We start from the raw sequence: 19,844 nt of genomic DNA on the forward strand, positions 1-19,844 counted from the left end.
ACTTAGTAATTTGATTCGGAAAGTTTAACATACAGAATTGTTAACTTTAACAGAGGATTGGAATAACAAGGGATTGGCTAGTAAGACGTGAAGAGAACTCTAAAGAAGATAGTAATAGCAGATAAAAGGAGCAGAGTGATAACAGCACCCAAAGAAAAAGTGTGCCCCCTCCCCCTTTAGAAATTCTGGGTATTAAAGAAAAACAAGAAATGCTCTTCCAGGAAAATGCTAAGCTTAGGGAAAGCCTTTAGAATACGCCTAGCCGATGGAACACGATGTAAGAGTTTGCTACATTATCCCTTTGACTCATTAACTTTGTGAATGATTGTATCCTGTCATTCATTCATTCATTCATTTCTTCCAAAAATATGTTTGGGTTCTTACTACGGGCCAGGCTCCGTTGCTGGCCTCGGGGGTAGGGTAGTGAATGATATATGGCCCTTATTATCCAGGAGCCGACAAGTTAGGGAAAGGAAATAGGGGCAGCTTGTGGGAGCAGCTTCGAGGGAAAGCGAGGCTGGGAAAGCTGGTGTCAAAGGCTGACCTCAGGGAGAAGCTGGCCCCCGGAGGGAGGCAGGAGCAGCCCGCGGAGTGCAAAGCTTCTGTTTCCTCGGTCTACACCGCGCGGTCGGGCGCCTTGAGCGGGCGGGGAGGAGCTAGGTGGAAGGGAGGGGTGAAGGCCGGAACCCTTCACACTCCCGACCCAGGGGAAGAAAGCGAGGTTCTATTCGGTTTGCAATTGGAAGCCACTCAGGGCTTAATCAGAGGGAGATTATCGGGTCAAAGTTTTAAGAAAGATCTGGAGTTGCTGGCCGTGATCAGAGGAGAGGGGAGGACATTCTCATATTCTAACTATCGACCCCTCATGCAATTGTCCTCGCTTCCTCGCTTCTAGTGCGTTTAGTAGGCACGTTCGGGACGTTAGTCCAACACCATAAACCAACATGAAATAGGGCAGCAGATACGGAAACAGCAGTGGGGAGGAAATGAAAGTGGACCGGGTCGGGTTGGGGTCGGAGTGAGGCGGCGGACCAGGACAAGGGCGAGCTGGCAGAGGAGTCGGCTGAGAACGTATATTCACTGATTTTTATTATTGTTTTTTACTGGAGCAGATAGCACGTAAAGACAACCAATCAGTCCTCTTTCCAATCCATATTGTGAGCCTCCAGCCCAAGAACTCAAACAGCACCGCCCCGGAACCTTGTTTCTCCGGAACTAGATGCCGAAGTCTCTTGTGTTACCGCCGGACGCAACGCTCACGGGACGCTTCCGGTTAGGAATCATGGCCGCGGTCGTTCGAGAGTCACGTGTGAGTGCGGGGAAAAAGCTGAAAAATTCACTAAAGAAGAAGGGGAAGATGAAAATGGTATCCCCGGCTGCAGCATCGGAGCTGGAAGGTAAGGACAAAGATGCTGCCGATAATGAAGGTAACGTACGAGGGCTGAGTTTGGCTGCTCAGAGGAAAGGCCGGCATGAGTTTGCGGGAAGTAGGGGATGCGAATGCATTTGCCGCCAGCCGCCCGAATTTCGTCTCCTCAGGACGGCGAAGGGGCGACTTTGGCTCCTTGAGAAGGCTTGGGAAAGTGGTGTTCAGGGAAGGATCCCTGTTGCGTGTTAAAGCTTCCAAGTTCTTTTATTAGACATTTTTATCGTCACTGTAATGAATTAAAACAGATGAAACTGCTGCGTCTTATAGCAGCAAAAAGAAGCTTACAGTGGCGAGAGACGAAAGGAAGGGGGATATTTGAAATTACAAGAATGAGTTAGTTCTCATATGGAGCAAGGAGCAAAAGGCCGAAAGAGGAAGACGGATGGTATACTTTTCAGGTGCTTGCATGGCTCTCTCTGTCTCTCACTCCTTCAGTCTCTGATTCAATGCCTTGTCTGCGAGACTTGTCCCTGACCACCCTATCTAATGTACACCACTACTCTTCTCCGTGTCTCCCTGCCTTCACTTTTTGACTTATTACGCTGCTTTATTTTTCTCAGCGTTTCTCAAACCCTCTGACATTGTATATTTGCTGTGTGTCTCTCCCAGCTGGAATGTAAGTTCCATAAGAGGAGAGACTGCTCTGTACCCAGTGCCTAAGACAGTGCCTGCTGTGTTGTGCACCCTTCGCAGGTATTTAAGTAAATGAGTGAATAAACCTCGACTTCCAGGACTAAGAAGAAGAAAACTGTCATATACTACTGCAGTCCCTAGGTAATTGGAATCCTTATCTCCTGCCAAAGGAGTTAAGGAAAACAGACTATTCGTTGAGCAGGGATTGGAACACCTCCCAATATTTTTTGAACTCAATAGACTAGTTCCTGTGAGGTTGGCAGAGAAAGAAATACTACTACATTTGGAGCAGGATATCAGTATTGCTTACAGATTTATGTGGAAAGTAGATTTCTCTATTCAAGTACTGGATAATTTCAAGTTAGAGCTGTCCTGACTTCTCAGTGCATTATTGTAAATATGATTAGGTTCTAGGGTTCTCTTGCTATTATAGTTCAATTACATTTTGGGTTAAGAAGGCTTTTGGCTAATATAGAGACCTTATTATTCAATTCAGTTCAATGAACAATTGTGTTCTTCTGTATTCTGGTCACCCTCTGGGTGTTGAGGATACAAAGGATGAGTAAATTCCTGCCCTAGAATTACAGTCTCAGGGAAGATAGATATTAAACACAGGACTGTAATACAATGTATTGAGTATTATTAAGCGCTCATTATAAAGGTTATATTTACCATGATCCTGGTCCAGTTAAAAATGGTAAGGATGGAGACAGAGAAATCCATATCCTATAGAACCCAGCCTAGGCATTGCTTCCTCCTATCTTATACATATTACTCATAATATACTGTATTAGCTTCCTTCTATCTTATACATATTACTCATAATATACTGTATTATTATTTTATTTTAACGTGTCTCTCTCCTTTTGGATATAAGTTCAAGTGCTGGAACGCTGTCTTATGTATCTTTATTTTCATAGGGCCTTCCTTACACATTTTGGTACTAAGTACGTTTTCTTGCTGAATAAACATTGATAAGTAAGGTGTCATTTCATTGAAGCCTTAGTTTTCTAAGTCTAGGGGTGGAGAGGACAGTTTTCTCAGACATAGGAAAAGCACATACAGTGGCATGCAGCTTCTTAAAACGCATGGCTGGTTAGGTTGAGATGAATTGTTGGCTATGGCTCTAGCTCTTCAGAGGAGTCACTGAGACTAGGAACAGAGGATAAAGCCAGATTGTAAAGGACCTTGTTTGCCATATGAAGGAAATAGGATTCTCTATTTGTAGGCAGTATGGAGCGCTTGAGACCTTTTAAGCAAGAGGGTGACACATCTTTATAAACATCACTGCTAACTGTATGGTGACTGCCATAGAGAGCCAGAACAATCAGGCAACTGCAAAACTCTTAGGGATTGCACTAGGAAAGTACAGGGAAGACAGAGAGAAGGTCCCCACTTGAAATGTGTTTCAGAAGGAAAGCATTCAATTTTCCACATAACCAACTTCCAAATAAACTTGTAGCACCATAAATTTTGGGTGTACTATACTGTTAGAGGAAGTAGGTAATAATAACAATAATATTAGCTTAGGTACTGTGCTAAGCTCCCTACGTATCACTTTAATTCTGACAACAACCCTGTGAGACAGGGTTATTATTATCCTCATTTTACTTATAAGAAACTGAGACACAGAGCGGTTTTATCTTGCTCCCCCAATGCATAAGCGGATACACAAGTTGGTAAATGACACAACCATTATTGAAGTTTGCTCTAGAGCCTTTACTCTGACCCCTGACTCCGCTGATACGGTTGAGGAACCAGGAGGATAGAGATGATGAAAAAAAAAGCTCTCCGGAAAGTAAGAGCAGGGGCATAGAATCTTAAGAAAGATTGGGTATGAGGAAACCTTGGTGTTGTGACAGATTTTTCTTCCACTCAGGAAGGTTCCATCACTAAGGGGTGTTTTTGTGGTCAGATTTCTGTAGCATTCCTTCCGCTGTTTATAACTGTGTAGTCTTCATTCCTTCCTCGCTTCTTCCAACCTTCCTTCTTTTCTCCTAATATCCATGTATTATCTCTAGAAATGAATGATCACTTTTACTCAGTTGTATAAGAGGCACCTGTGTTTGTACTGCTTATTTACTATGACCTGCCTCAGTTTCCTCATCCCTAAAATGGAGGTGATAAGTGTCTCCTCAGGATTGTTGCAAAGATTCAATGAGCTCATATATGTAAAGCATTTAATGTTTGGCACAAGGCACCTACTCATAAATATTTGGATTAATGATCATGACATTTTTTCTGATCTAATAAAACTGCTAGTCCCATCTCTTGACCACCCAATAAGCCTTCCAGCCCTTGATAACCGTGATGTTTACAAGCTAGAGCTTTCTCCAGAAAAAAGGTTAGAATTTCCTCTGGTAACCCTGCAAGGTAGCTTATGGCGTGTCTGTTTTACAGATGAGGAGACAGAGGCTTGGAGATACTGTTTCCATTATGCCCCCCAGTGGAAAACTGTTCAGTCCATAGTTGCAGGATGTTGTCTCTTAATTCTGTCCTTCTTACTCCATAATCTAATCATTTAGTCATGTATTTGTGGTAAAATTCAGGATTAATAATAGTGATTTTGACAACTGTGGGTTGTCTATGCTTAGTTGTTCCATAGATACCTCACACTTAATATTTGCAAGGCTGAATGCATAATTTCATTTTCCCAAATACAGAATCCAGTGAATGAGGAGGATGGACTGTATCACTGTGAACGCTGATAGTCTGCACACCCAGCCTCCACGGCCTGACGGCTGCTTACTCCTCAAGGCTCACACCCTGTTGCCCCCCAGCTCACTAGTGTCACGGTTTCCGAACTCCTCGTTCCGTGAGCACACTTGCTCTCCTCCCTCCTGGCCGTGCTTATGCTGTCCTACTAGCTGCTCTGTTTCTTCACTCTTGTAACCAGCTTCTCTGTGTCCTTTAGGTTTCTACTTAGTTGTCTCCCTCTGCTGTTTCTTTCAGGATTTAGAATGTGTCTCTTCAATAGACATAAATAATAAAGGGCCTTTTATTTAATAAATTCAGTAATGTAGGTCCTTTGGATGGGACGTTTTCCTTTGGTTTAACTCAGAATTTGCTATTTAATATAAGAAATTGATTTTTTTCCTCTTGTGAAATCAGATATTTCTGGAAAAGTGACCCTTGGAAACAGCTTTTCTAGTTCAGATATTGGTGTACATGTGGCCTTGGCAGAACTCTTAAGTTATCAGAAATTTATGGAGAATGGATTCTGAGAGATTATAAAGGCAGACGATTGAATCTGACTTCAGACACATGAGGAATCAGCAAATTATAGGCTTATTATTAAAGTGTACCAGCTCATCAGGAAATTGAATTAGAGACTTATTTTTGAATTTTAATTGGTTCATAAAAATTGATAGGGATGTGCCTTATATCAACATTTGAAAGCAACTTCCTTTAGCAAGGTGCTACTTAAATTCCATAGAAAACACACAGATATAACCCATGTGTTGTTTTAACTTTATTTTTTATCTTCTGGCTTTAATTTCTTTTGACACATTGTGTAAGAAAGGTAGAAAAAGGTAGAAAATTGACCTACTCACATTTATGGAATTTATGCACTGTTGGAGGTTTAGACACAATACCTACTTGCTGCTGCTGCTTATTTTTTTTTTAAGATGTTGGGGGTAGGAGTTTATTAATTTATTTATTTTTGCTGTGTTGGGTCTTCGTTTCTGTGCGAGGGCTTTCTCTAGTTGTGGCAAGCGGGGGCCACTCTTCTTCATCGCGGTGCGTGGGCCTCTCACTATCGCGGCCTCTCTTGTTACGGAGCACAGGCTCCAGACGCACAGGCTCAGTAGTTGTGGCGCACGGGCCTAGTTGCTCTGCGGCATGTGGGATCCTCCCAGACGAGGGCTCAAACCCGTGTCCCCTGCATTAGCAGGCAGATTTTCAACCACTGCGCCACCAGGGAAGCCCAACTTGCTTCTTAAACTAATAGTCTTTATTAAAAGAAAAAAACCTCTGTAGTCAGTGAATCAACCCAAGAGAAAAAAGCCTTGATCCAGTGCCATGAAGTGATTGACCCCTCCCTCACAGAATGTGTCCATATGCCTATAAACTAGTAGGGAGGAATGGTAATTTCATTATTTTCTGAATTATCTGGTTACATACTTGAAAAATGGCCATATACTTCTAACACAAGACTTGATAACAATCGGTTTAGAAGGTCCTAGGAGCTATCCCTTCATTTTTGATAAACTACAAAACAGTATTCAAGATATAGTAACCTAGCAGATAAATGGGCTTTTCATCAAACTGTAGCTTATAGCCTCCTTCATCGTTTAAGTTACTTAAATAGCAAAGGAACATGCCTAAGAAATGAAGTGTGTCATAGTCCTCCTTGAGTGGTTTAGCAATTTATAGGACAGACTCAGGAAACAGACTACTTCCAGGCTCTGTCTGCTCTGGCTGGCCCAGATAGCACACAGTAATCACATCCGATAGTTTGTCCTGTGGTAGAACTTTCATTTTATTTTTGGTTATTTTTATGGAAACCTGGGGTAACTTTATTTATTTATTTATTTATTTATTTTTAGAGGTAAATGCTTTTTAAAAAAGTTTTCAAGTATCAATTTTGAATATTCTAAATTAAGTACTAATGGGCAGGAAAGATCACGTGACATGAGCGGAACAGATGATTTACACCTGGAGTGGGGAGCAGTGGTTTTGCAGAGCTCTGCATAACTAGGGTCGAAATGAGAATGGGCGCGGGCAATGGCTGTTCTGTTAACTGTGGCCTAGAGAGAAATTCCTTTTTAATTCCAGCTTTATTAAGCTATTTTGTGAATACTTTCTGCATTAGTTCAGTATACATTAGTCTGAGCTGAATCTTTGATTCAAAGCTTTGTAGTGCCTTAGAAAGCAACAGCCCTATCATCCTACCTTATTAACTTTGTGACTTTGGACTTTTTTTTGTAACTTTTCTAAGCTTGAGAACCGTTCCCTTTGTAAATAGAATAATAATAGCAACTCAAAGAGTATTGTGAGGATTAAATGATAACGCATAAAAAGTGTTTTAAATAGCACCTAGCCCTAAACACATGTTTTAGAGTGCTCGGAAAACTGTAGGATGGAGGCATCGACCACTTCTGAAAGAGAGTCAAAGGTGGCTTCTCACCATGAACGCCTGGTGCATGGGTTATAGACGATAGCCAAGACTGTGGGCGGCATGTGGGATCCTCCCAGACGAGGGCTCAAACCCGTGTCCCCTGCATTAGCAGGCAGATTTTCAACCACTGCGCCACCAGGGAAGCCCAACTTGCTTCTTAAACTAATAGTCTTTATTAAAAGAAAAAAACCTCTGTAGTCAGTGAATCAACCCAAGAGAAAAAAGCCTTGATCCAGTGCCATGAAGTGATTGACCCCTCCCTCACAGAATGTGTCCATATGCCTATAAACTAGTAGGGAGGAATGGTAATTTCATTATTTTCTGAATTATCTGGTTACATACTTGAAAAATGGCCATATACTTCTAACACAAGACTTGATAACAATCGGTTTAGAAGGTCCTAGGAGCTATCCCTTCATTTTTGATAAACTACAAAACAGTATTCAAGATATAGTAACCTAGCAGATAAATGGGCTTTTCATCAAACTGTAGCTTATAGCCTCCTTCATCGTTTAAGTTACTTAAATAGCAAAGGAACATGCCTAAGAAATGAAGTGTGTCATAGTCCTCCTTGAGTGGTTTAGCAATTTATAGGACAGACTCAGGAAACAGACTACTTCCAGGCTCTGTCTGCTCTGGCTGGCCCAGATAGCACACAGTAATCACATCCGATAGTTTGTCCTGTGGTAGAACTTTCATTTTATTTTTGGTTATTTTTATGGAAACCTGGGGTAACTTTATTTATTTATTTATTTATTTATTTTTAGAGGTAAATGCTTTTTAAAAAAGTTTTCAAGTATCAATTTTGAATATTCTAAATTAAGTACTAATGGGCAGGAAAGATCACGTGACATGAGCGGAACAGATGATTTACACCTGGAGTGGGGAGCAGTGGTTTTGCAGAGCTCTGCATAACTAGGGTCGAAATGAGAATGGGCGCGGGCAATGGCTGTTCTGTTAACTGTGGCCTAGAGAGAAATTCCTTTTTAATTCCAGCTTTATTAAGCTATTTTGTGAATACTTTCTGCATTAGTTCAGTATACATTAGTCTGAGCTGAATCTTTGATTCAAAGCTTTGTAGTGCCTTAGAAAGCAACAGCCCTATCATCCTACCTTATTAACTTTGTGACTTTGGACTTTTTTTTGTAACTTTTCTAAGCTTGAGAACCGTTCCCTTTGTAAATAGAATAATAATAGCAACTCAAAGAGTATTGTGAGGATTAAATGATAACGCATAAAAAGTGTTTTAAATAGCACCTAGCCCTAAACACATGTTTTAGAGTGCTCGGAAAACTGTAGGATGGAGGCATCGACCACTTCTGAAAGAGAGTCAAAGGTGGCTTCTCACCATGAACGCCTGGTGCATGGGTTATAGACGATAGCCAAGACTGTGGGTAGAATTATAGTGGAAGGAACATTTATTCCCCCTTCCCCCGTGTTTTTTGGCATCCTTTTTAAAGCTTTTGGGATTCCCCCCTGCTCTGGCTCCCAGGTTCTTTGTATCTTTGTCTGTCTTCTGGTTACTGTCATCTGTTTAGTGCCTACTATGTGCCAGGGCTGTGCTAAGTGCTTTTCCTGTGTTATTTAATCCTCATAACAACCCAGTGAGGTAGGTACTGTTTTTATTCCCATTTTACAGAGACACAGGGATTAGGTAACCTGCCCAAGATTATGCTGGTAGGAAGTAATGGTAACAGGACATAGTGCCAAGTCTGCCTAATTTTGTAATCTGAGCTCTTAACCCCTGTGCTGGAACTGATCATCTAAAGCTTCCCATTCAGCACCTCACATGTCCTGTAGATTCCAGCCACCAGAGTTATTTCTTCTTTGTTCCTCTCTTCTCCACAGCCACATTGTTTGTGTCCTGTGTGTGGTGTGTAATTGACATGTAAACATTTACTATGGGCTAGGCACTCGTTAAGAGCTTTGTATATATTAACTCATTTAATTATCACAAAACCGAAGAAGTAGATACTATTTTATTGCCATTTGTACAGACAAGGAAATTAAGGTTGAGAACATAAAAATCTTCAGAAAAGTCACATAGATTTGTGTCTGGAGTTAAGATTGAATCAGGCAGCCTGAGTTCTGTGTCTTTACTCTTTAACCACTGCTAGCTGATCTCAGTCAAATTTTTATGAGAGTTCTGTTTGATTTAGAATAAATTCTAAAGGTGTGAAGTAATATCAAGGTTAACAAATAGCCTTAATGCTCCCAGATGATATTTGTATTTTAAAAGAACCACCTTCTTAATCCAATAGAGAAACTTTTTTTAAAGTAAGGACTTGAGGTAGGTGGTAAGAGAAAAAAGCACTAGCAGTTTGGCCACTTACTGGAAGTACACACCTATAGTGCAGAACTTGGTGCTTGATGTATATTTTATTTCTTGGATGATAAATCAGACCAGCTTATTTATGTAAACCAACCAGCTTTTTGTACCCAGTTCTTACCATCCAGTCCCCAAATATCCAGTTTCAGCCAGTGTGAACTTCTTGTTATTTTATAAATATCTTACCTTCTTCAACATTCCCATGCTTTTGGACATGTTGGTTTCTTCTGCCTGGAATGTCAATAATAATGATGATTACAATAATCGTTTTAATTTTAATACAGAGCATTGACTCAAATCAAGGATGTTCTAGATTCAGTGATCTTGCCCTCTGCCTCTTTCAGTTGGCCTCATTGTAGAAACTTATTTCTTTGGCCTTTTTCCTTCTCTTGTCATTCAAACTCTTGCTTTACTTTTAAGAAACAACTTGAAATCATCTTTGTAAAAGATACCCCTAAACAATCACCCTTTTCATCGTTTTTCTTTTAGAAGAACACTTACAAATTTTACAGATTGTAAAACCAAATTTTACAATTGGTTTTAACTGATTTATATATCCTACTAAACATTTGGCTTCTTCAAGGAGAATTTGATTTTTCATTTTCCCGTTCCTTCGTCTTCATTCACGATTACTTGGTAAATATTGAAGGACTGCGAGTCTTCTTTAAAAACTTCATCCCGGTTCCAAAGGCTAAGGTAAATAGCTCACTTTTCTGCCAGCAGCTAACCATATATCTGGGATCAGGGACAGATGGCAAGTTTGAAAGGCTGGTGGAAGTTTGGGGAAAAGGCAGGAAGAGATGGAGAAGTGCCTATGTCTACCTCATTATCTCAGAGGTCTAACCCTGCCCTGTCCAATATCATAGCCACTAGTCACTTTAAATTTAAAGTAATTAAAATTAAATAAAGTTAAAAATTCAGTGACTCAGCTGTACTAGCCACATTTGAAGTACTCAGTAGGCTCTTGTGGCTGGTGGCTAGTGGGCAGCTCTGATAATAGAACATTTCCATGAATGCAGAAAGTTCTGTTGGAACCTTGAGTTATTACTTCCAATAAGCATTCTTTGTAGCCCTTCCTTAATTTCCAGATTTTTTAAATAGAATGCAGAATTAGAGTTAATGTTTAAAATAACACACACTACTTCAAAGGAATTTTTTGCTTATCTGCATCCACTTGACTTCTTTTAAATATCAGTTCATGGTCAATTCAAAAAATCTCATCCTCATAGGCTATAGTAAATTTTTAAGGACCAGTTCTATTTTCTGATTTGCATAGTGATTATCTTTGGTATCCTAGAAGTAAATCCTGTTTTTTAGTATGCTGGAAGACCTCATTACATTGGCATTTAAAATTTATATAAAATATCATCATTTCCATTGGCAGTGAATGTGTGACTAAAACCTTCTGAGCTAGAGCGTCTTAAAAAAATAATAAAATAAAAACTATGACTTCAGTAAATTATTCTGGGATTTTTTTTTTTTAATTGGTGGGATAAGTGCAGGTTGTATGAAATGGTGTTATAAAACGTCATGGATTTATTGTGTCCATAACGTGCATGTTGTGGTAGTCAGGCTGGGTAAGAAACACACCAAAGAAAAATGCCAGGGTTTAGAAATGGAGAATTGGAGTGGCTTACACAACCATAAAGCCTTTGGCTGCCTTTACAGTGTAGGTGAAACTGAAATTCGCTGCAATTTGTGTGTGAATTCATCAGGACAAAACACTAGATGTCAGTGTTGTAGTTTTGACATTTTACCAGGAGCTAGTAAAGACTTCTGCTTTTAATCACTCAGAGATTCTTCATTGACACAAACTTTTAAGCTGTTGTGCCTCTTTACATTTGGATAAATGCTTACTTAGAAGAAGTACTTTTCAAACAATTTGTTATTTTGTTATTAGTGCCTGTCTAGTGCTGATGACTGAGGAATAAACATATGCAATATTAACATATATGTTTTTCGGCTAACTACATTCTCCAAACTTTGTTTCTCAACCTTCTTTCCAGGGAACACTGATCCTAGGAGATGCTTCCGGGGGTAAAATAATGTGACTCTGGAATCTGGTATATAGCAGAAACTCAGATTTTCATTGAAGGGATAGTGCTTTCAGCTTTTGTTCGGCAAAATTTAGATACTTTTTCTTATATTGCAGGCAGTAAGATTTCTTATATCACCTTAGATTTGCATATCAAATCCTAGTCATGTTCTCAGATTTCTTAAATTTGCCCAGCGTACAGGATACAGAGGAGGCTTCAAATTAAATACGTGGCAAATTAATATCTCTTTAAAAAAATTCTTTCTCTTTATCAAGAAATATGCAGCACATGGGCTTCCCTGGTGGCGCAGTGGTTGAGAGTCCGCCTGCCGATGCAGGGGATGCGGGTTCGTGCCCCCGTCCGGGAAGATCCCACATGCCGCGGAGCAGCTGGGCCCGTGAGCCATGGCCGCTGAGCCTGTGCGTCCGGAGCCTGTGCTCCGCAACAGGAGAGGCCACAACAGTGAGAGGCCCGCGTACCACAAAAAAAAAAAAAAAAAAAAAAAAGCAGCACATTAGGGCAGTAGAATTATTAGTGATTCTTGCTTCTTTATCATTTCCTTTAATATTTTTTGATACCGTTAACATACTTTATGTTTTAAGATCATGCTTTTTAAGATCATACTTTATATTTTAAAATATAAAGTATTATTTTGCTCTCTGTGTTCAACTCTAGTTTTGTATTGTTCTGTTAATTTTTTGAAGATACTTCATTTTTTGCTATGCTTGAGGCTCATTTTTATATGTTTATAAAATGTTTTGTTTTATATATTTTTATTTGCTTTTTTCTAATAATGTTACAAGTTTAGTTTCAATATGTTAAATGTTTTGTTTTCCATCCTTTTATTTCATGAATTCTCAACAATTAAAAAATAAAGGTATTATGCAAAAGTAATACCAAAAAGCAAACATAATGATGACTAGCTAAAAGGTCTTTTCAGCAGTTCTCTTAATTCATGGCTTAAAGTCAGGAGTTTAGGGAGGATCACTCAGAATTGAAGAGCTGACTGCACATTCAGTTCCTTTCACTCTGATCGTAGCCATAAGCTGATATAAAACTACTTTTGAAGTATTTCCTAATAGTTCCATAGGTTTCTGAAGAACAAAGCAGAAGCTCTTCAGAAGGCTCTGGATCGTATAGTTATCCACATACTGTGCTGGCGTTTGTGTTCTTGTTGTTAAAGTACAGTGAGCTTCAGAATTTGAGATAGGCTGCAAAATGTAAAAGTACCCAGAGCTTCTTGGCAAGTTGATTTTTGAGTAAGGTCACCAGCTGGATTGTTGTTTAGGCCACTCCTCTGGTCCCAGCCATTTGACTCTTACATGATGACATAGTTTGCTGGTAACCTGTATATGCCTGTTTTGGTGGTTCTGCATGAGAAAATTCAACAGTATACGAATTTGTATCCTCAACCCAGAACTTGATATTTTCACTCAGTCACCCAGCAGTGCAGTCAAACCCTGGGCACGTATCACTTCATTAGATTATTTTTCAAAAATGTTGAAACACCCCAGTTGGTTAATGTCATATGCAGATTCGATAAAAGGAAGTTGGTTTTTAGATTTTTCTGCACACAAATTCAGAATTTTAAACATCTGGGCCAAAGCCCTCAGAGAACTTAATCTGACTTCTCTGTGCCATGGGAGCACTATACCATTTTCTTGACAGATTAAAGTTTTTGTTGTTATTTGTTTGTTTGTTTTTAAGCAGATATTCATTTTTAATTATTATTTATTTATTTAATTTTGGCTGTGTTGGGTCTTCTTTTTTGTGCGAGGGCTTTCTCCAGTGCGGCAAGTGGGGGCCGCTCTTCATCACGGTACGCGGGCCTCTCACTGTTGTGGCCTCTCCCGTTGCGGAGCACAGGCTCCGGACGCGCAGGCTCAGTGGCCATGGCTCACGGGCTCAGGCGCTCCGCGGCACGTGGGATCTTCCCGGACCGGGGCACGAACCCGTGCCCCCTGCATCGGCAGGCAGACTCTCAACCACTGCGCCACCAGGGAAGCCCAGTTATTTGTTTTTAAAGTAACCTTCATTAGTCTCTTCCAGTAGTTTAAGGACACACAGCCTGGGGATTTGAACACACTCTGCACTGGCACCATGTCAGCGTCTGTCACCACCTTGATGGCAAGACGTGGTGGAGCTGTTGGATTTTTTTCTATTCCCTGGGTCCTGGGTGCTGAAGCCACTGCGGCCTCCCCGTCCACATGGCTGGGCCAGGTCTTTGGGGGAGGATGGCAGTAGGATGGAGGGTCCTGCCATTCTCCACTATTACTGCACCTGTGGGACTCGGAAAAGTATCCTCTTGCAAGAATGGAGACTGATGGAGAACGTTAGCCTTAGGAAGGGCCCCCGGGGTCTTACCATGGCCTTGCCAAGGTCTGCCTCTGGTTTTAAAGTTTAATTTGTTTCTACTCTTAGGTTCTGTAGGAAGCTGTGGATCGGAAAAGGATCACTTTTCCTCTGGTGAGGAAGCAGTAGAAGCTGACAATGAGGATGAAGCTGAGCCCTGTGACGATGGCAGTGAAAATGCTATAGAAGCTAGTGTTGCAACTAATGTGGGCTGGGCAGATGCCATGGCTAAAATCCTTAACAAGAAGACTCCTAAAAGTAAACCCACCATTCTGGTCAAAAACAAAGAGCTGGAAAAGGAAAAAGAGAAGTTAAAGCAAGAGAGACTAGAGAAAAGAAAACAGGTGTGTCCTACCAGTTGTTCTGTAGATTAGGTTGTCTAGTCTAGTTCTTATCTGCACCAGATTGTCCTGCAGTGTTTGTCCAATTAACATTACAGTTTGTAACTTGCATTTTATGTGAGGGTGCATAACCAAGGTTGCGTTCAGAAATTTAGTCTGAATCATTCTGTTGAGTACACTCACTTTTTGTTCATCTGAGCAAAGCAATAGAAATGTAAACGCCAAGGAAATGTATCCTTTTAAAATCAAGTAGTTACACATGTGACAATGACTCCTGGGTTTGAATATCTTATTCAACTTAGCCGTCCAGATACTAACTTTATTAATTCTGAACTAATAGAATCATGTTAGTTACTTTTTGCTCAAAATCTGTTTTATGGTATAAATCTTTGATGATGTCATTGTCAGGGGTTGGTTGCAGTTCTGAAAACAAACTATTTCACTGTTGGATAAACTTGAGTTCCTGGTACCTTTTGTTAAACCACCGGTGGAAGAAGTTAGACTGTTGCCGCCTACTAATGAAAGGGAAAGGCCAAAAGTTGAACTTAAGTTTGCTGTTGTGTATTACAGAGGAGATACAGAAACAATAATAAGGTTTTATATCCCCTGATGAGGTATTTCTATGTCTAAAAATATTTGGTTACCGAAATAGGTATTATTTTTTAATGAGAGAAAAATAACTTTCCACAATAGTACTGACAATATAAAAGTACTCATTTCCAAGAGTTATGTTATAGGTAAAAATGAAAGAAAAATAGATTTCAATGGCATTTATTTCCTTTTAAGTTCACCATCCCCTTATCTTGTTTCAAGATGAATGTTTCCTTTGTTCCTAGTACTGGTTGGCTCTCTGTAAGAGGCTATATAATGATGGAACTTTTCAAGTGTTGCTCTTAGAAACAACGTGCTCTTTTATTAATTCGATATTCTCATTGTACTTTATTTAAGATCAGTTTTATCTCTAAATCGTACTGATAGTTTTTCAACTGAAAATTTGAATCTTTGTTTTTTATCTGGCAAAAGCTAGAAGAGGCTTTAATCCTTAATTACCTGTAGTCCTAGTGTTCCAGTGAGAGAACAGCATTTTGAAGCCAACAGAAACAAGTCTGTAACTCTGCTCTAGGCCAAAGCTTTGAGTGCTAGAGATGGTACTGTCCACATAATGCATGAAAGCATGCGTGTGGATACCAGAAACACAACACAGCAGCCACAAACAGTCAGTGTATATTTCTGGGTAGAGTCTATGTAAATTATCATCATTTTTTAATGTAAAATATTACTGGTTTCCAGAATATTGGCTACTTATTTCTAATCATAAGTATAAAAGTACATTTCAAAGTTAAAAAATATTTTGGGATCCTGCATGCCTGTTATCCCCTGGGTACAATAGAAAATTAAGAATCAACTGTTTTAAAAGTAAGATTTTTTTATTTCTGGCATAGTCTGATAATGAATTTCATGATAGTTAAAATAAATTACATGATTTGGGGAAGAATCTACTCCTTTAAAAAGGAATCAGAGTAATCTTGATAGCAAGAGCAAAGATTTGGTTTTACTGTGATCAGATGTTTTTATTAATACAAAATGAGAGATTAAATGAATGGAGAAAAGGAAAAGTTAAAAGGAGACTTTTTTCCACTGGCTCTTACTGGTTTTGATGTTCATGAGCTTCTTGGTGATTAGTTCATCATATTCAGTATATTTGATATTGGTGATAGGTTGGCCCGAGGAGGGGACCTGGAGAAGCCGTGTATCACATCAAGTACCTGAGACCAGGATACCCCCGGAAAACAGTTTTGAATTAGATTATGTTGTCTTTGGGATTTCCTTATCTCCTGATCCCTTTCTATTTCTGCATTATAGCAAAGAATCAATTTGTTGTAGTTTGTGACCGATATGCCATATATGGCAAGGATATTGGTCAGATGTGCCATAAGAGAAAAGAAAAATAGTCACTGTATAAACAGGGTATATCTGGATATGACACTATTCTTTTCAAAGCTGATACAAATTCTTAATAGTTCTGACTGCTGAGGAAGTCAGTTTCTAAAACTGAAGAGGAGCGGTATTTAAACTTGTGGTTATGGAAGAGGGAAGTTTGGGGTCTCAGTGACGCTCCCCTCCGAGGATCTGGTGAGGGCAGAAGTGCGGCTGGCTCACGCCCCGCCTTATCCTGCCTGGCTCTTTGCGCTGGCGGCTCTCCAGGCCCTGCTGTCAGAGAGCCTGCCGTCAGCTCACTTGGTGCCTCTCACATGACACTCGGAGTGCTAACCACAGGCTCCCTGAGCCGAACCCCTGAAAGTGTGGGTTTTTGAAAGTCCTTATGACAAACGAAGCCAGAATGATTTATTACCTTTGTCCTTTCACAGAGTATCATATCAAAGTATGCTGCACTTTCAAAAATGCCTAATATTCTTTCACATAACAATATTTATAACACAGCTTGATAAGAAGCGGGAATGGGAAATGATGTGCAGAGTAAAGCCAGATGTTGTCAAAGACAAAGAAACTGAGAGAAATCTTCAGAGAATTGCAACGAGGTAAGACGGTGTTCTTGCCCTTTCAAAAATAAGTACTCTAAAGCTGTGTAGTGATCCATTTCTGACTAGATTTGATTCTTAAGGTCTGCCTTCTCAGAGCCAAGTGATTTATGTCTCAGCCTGCCTATTTAATACTGGATTCAACCACAGATTTTGGAGGTCTCATGAGGCAAGAATATAATGTGCTAAGTGGATATTTGGTATGAACCTATTTCATATCATCTTGTACTTTATAGTCACAAGAACAGTATAATCAGACCTCTTACTGCATTTCTCTTAGGATGCTTGTCTTAAATTATGGCACTAGATGATTATTTTTGTTATTTTGCACTATATGACATAACAAATTACACATTATAGCAGCTTCGTGCTGTCCTTTCACTCAGCATTTTTTTATCATTGGCACCAAACATTCATTTGTTGCCCTCTGTGTTCAAAGATAAATAGAATCTGGTGGCTGCTGCGTGGTCTTTGCCCACTTATGTATAGGAGTTCTAGTCTCTTTGTAAATAAAGGTACGTCTGATGTGTTGGGAACATACGAGACTGTAGGGGAGTTGCAGCAGGCTCCACGGTGGAGGTAACAGTGGGGTTGCTGCTTAAAGAATAGAGCAATTACATTTAGTGGAATTCCCTTACATGTCCTGTTTGCCTACAACAATCCATCTGGGTGTTGTACAGCAAGACAGCGAGGCTGGATGGGTAAGAGAGCAAGCAGCAGAGCCAGACCGCTAACCTCTCCCAGCACACTGACTGGCTAGCTGGGTGTCCCTGGGCATTTACTTACTTTCTCTCTGTCTCAGTTTATTTTTCCTTAGAAAAAGGAGAGAATATTATACCTACCCTATAGGATTTCTCTGAGAATTAAATAATTAATACCCATGCAGAGCTTAGAAGAGTGCAGGATTAGTGCCAGAGAATAAGTGCCTCCTTAAATTTTATACCCTGGGCATCTCACTCTCCTAACTTTGGTCCCAGCCCTGCTGTGAAGGGTATGGAATTTTACCCTCCTTATAAACAAATAAGCCAGCTTGGTAAAGTTTCTTCGATGCTGGCAGGAGACAAGAGGCTTGTGGGCCAGAGACAAAGGACTTTGTTACTCACGGCAAAAGCAGTAGCCAGAGCTTCACATTCCCACTGGTTCCCCATGTCCCACGGGGGCAGCGCAGGTGCCCTAGATGGATGCCTGGGCCTGTGGTGGGTTGTGTTACAGGAGAGGAACTCTGTACCTGGGAATCTGTTGCTTTTATGGTGAATGGTAACAAGCCTGCTCTTTGTCCGGGGGGAGACATTACCTCATCTTTCAAGGTTGCGTGCTGCAAACACAACCCTGAGAAATGGCCCGGGTAAAGAGCAGTCGGGGCCTTGCGTTCTTGAAGAACCCAGCAAGAACGTGCAGGGATGCTCAGGGCCTGTGGCGGACTGCCTCTGCCAGTGATGATTAGAGCAGGAAAATTAATAGGTTATAGAATTTTAGAGCTGGAAGGGATGTTAACGGTCTAAATCAATGCTGTCCAGTAGAAATATAATGTGATCCACATGTGTAGTTTAAAATTTTCTTATAGCCACATTGAAAAAAGTAAAAAGAAAGAGGTGAAATTAATTTAAATAATACATTTTATTTAACTCAATATAGTCAAATTATTGTTTCAGCATGTAATCAATATAAAACAATTATTAAAGAGATTTTAAAATTCTCTTTTTCATACTGAGTCTTCAAAATCCAGTGTGTATTTTAAACTTGGAGCACATTGCAGTTCATACTGGCCATATTTTGTGTGTTCGCTAGCTACATGTGGCTCGTGGCTACTGTAATGGACACGACAGTTCTTAATCTTCAGAGTTTATCTTTCGGTGAGTTTAACTATAGCACAAAGGACTTCAAAAAAATTTTTTTTAATTAGTCTTATAAGAGTTGGAGATAACATAGCTGAATACTTTTTAAGCTTCTTGAGTATTATTTTTCCCATTTACAGATGAAATTGAGATCCAGAAAATCTTTCCTAGCATCAAATGATGAGACAGCTGACTGTAAAGGCTGTGCTCCTTCCATTTGCATTGTAAAGCCTTTATATTTTGTGAAGTAGATGTTTGTGTTAAAACATCTTAGTTCTGATTCTTAGTTCTAGTTGTACAAAAGTTGATTTAGAAAGACTAAAGCTGAAAAAAAATCACAAATCAATCCACATATATTTATTCTCTATTCAGAAATTTATATTCATTCATTGAAATGTATGTTCACTTTTCAGATTTATTCAATGCTTTTCACTTGAGTGCCTATTAAATTAGTGCCTCTTTTCTGAGCAGTGAAAATACATTGTTTCTGTCCTCAGAATTTGTGTTCTAATGTAATTGTTATTTAACTACATTGCTCTGCTCGTTTATGTTCTATAGGGGTGTGGTGCAATTATTTAATGCTGTTCAAAAGCATCAAAAGAACGTTGATGAAAAGGTTAAAGAAGCTGGAGGCTCTATTAGAAAGCGTGCTAAGCTGATATCAACTGTTTCCAAGAAAGATTTCATCAGTGTTCTCAGAGGGATGGATGGAAGCACAAATGAGAAAAGTTTGACTGGGAAGAACTCTAAAGCCAAACAGGTAAGACCGTTAGATAGGATTCAGTGCATCAGATGTCAGCCCGTAGAGTTTTGAGGTGAAAAAGCATACTATAGAATTATAGGGTTTTTTGGGGTTTTTTTTTCAGATTTTATTAAAATGTCTACATGCCCACAGCCTAATTTAAAAGTTTGTATTCTTAAATTTCATGATGACTTATTCAGTATGGAAGTTGCCAGTTATAGATGTTGTTAGAACTCAGGAACCAGTAGATTCAGGTAAATTTTTTAGAGACAGAGCAGTCTCTCTCCTGTCTGAAATCCTGCGTTTTGTGCATTTTGTAGAAGACTAAGTGAGGGATACAGCTTCAGTTGAGACTGTTACCCACAGCGGTAATTGTGATGGTGTGTAACTTCTAAAATGAAGTATTGGAGCTTTGGGAAATATGGTGAGAATTCATCCTTGTGCTGAGGCAGCTTTGATGATACTTGGCTGTTTGGGAGATGAAG

At 39.8% G+C, this 19,844-nt stretch overlaps 1 protein-coding gene and 1 long non-coding RNA gene across 8 annotated transcripts in view; one reads left to right on the top strand and one right to left on the bottom strand.

Moving 5' to 3' along the window:
- The window catches only part of LOC102992376 (uncharacterized), a 62,640-nt gene extending 61,680 nt beyond the window's left edge, over nt 1-960 (bottom strand). For all 5 annotated transcript variants that reach the window (XR_003679313.2, XR_008617019.1, XR_449132.4 and 2 more), the window contains exon 1: nt 545-960. This is a non-coding gene — a long non-coding RNA (uncharacterized lncRNA). The remainder of the gene's footprint in view (nt 1-544) is intronic.
- A 246-nt stretch (nt 961-1,206) lies between these two features.
- Nucleotides 1,207-19,844, top strand: part of RRP15 (ribosomal RNA processing 15 homolog) — a 46,605-nt gene continuing 27,967 nt past the window's right edge. For all 3 annotated transcript variants that reach the window (XM_007126130.4, XM_024130612.3, XM_028488340.2), the window contains exons 1-4: nt 1,207-1,397; nt 13,971-14,245; nt 16,685-16,782; nt 19,176-19,377. In XM_007126130.4, coding sequence (XP_007126192.2) covers nt 1,220-1,397; nt 13,971-14,245; nt 16,685-16,782; nt 19,176-19,377 — 753 coding nt within the window. In that variant the 5' untranslated portion in view covers nt 1,207-1,219. The remainder of the gene's footprint in view (nt 1,398-13,970; nt 14,246-16,684; nt 16,783-19,175; nt 19,378-19,844) is intronic.

The sequence above is a fragment of the Physeter macrocephalus genome, chromosome 4 (assembly GCF_002837175.3).
Source record: "Physeter macrocephalus isolate SW-GA chromosome 4, ASM283717v5, whole genome shotgun sequence".
NCBI classification, from domain to species: domain Eukaryota; kingdom Metazoa; phylum Chordata; class Mammalia; order Artiodactyla; family Physeteridae; genus Physeter; species Physeter macrocephalus.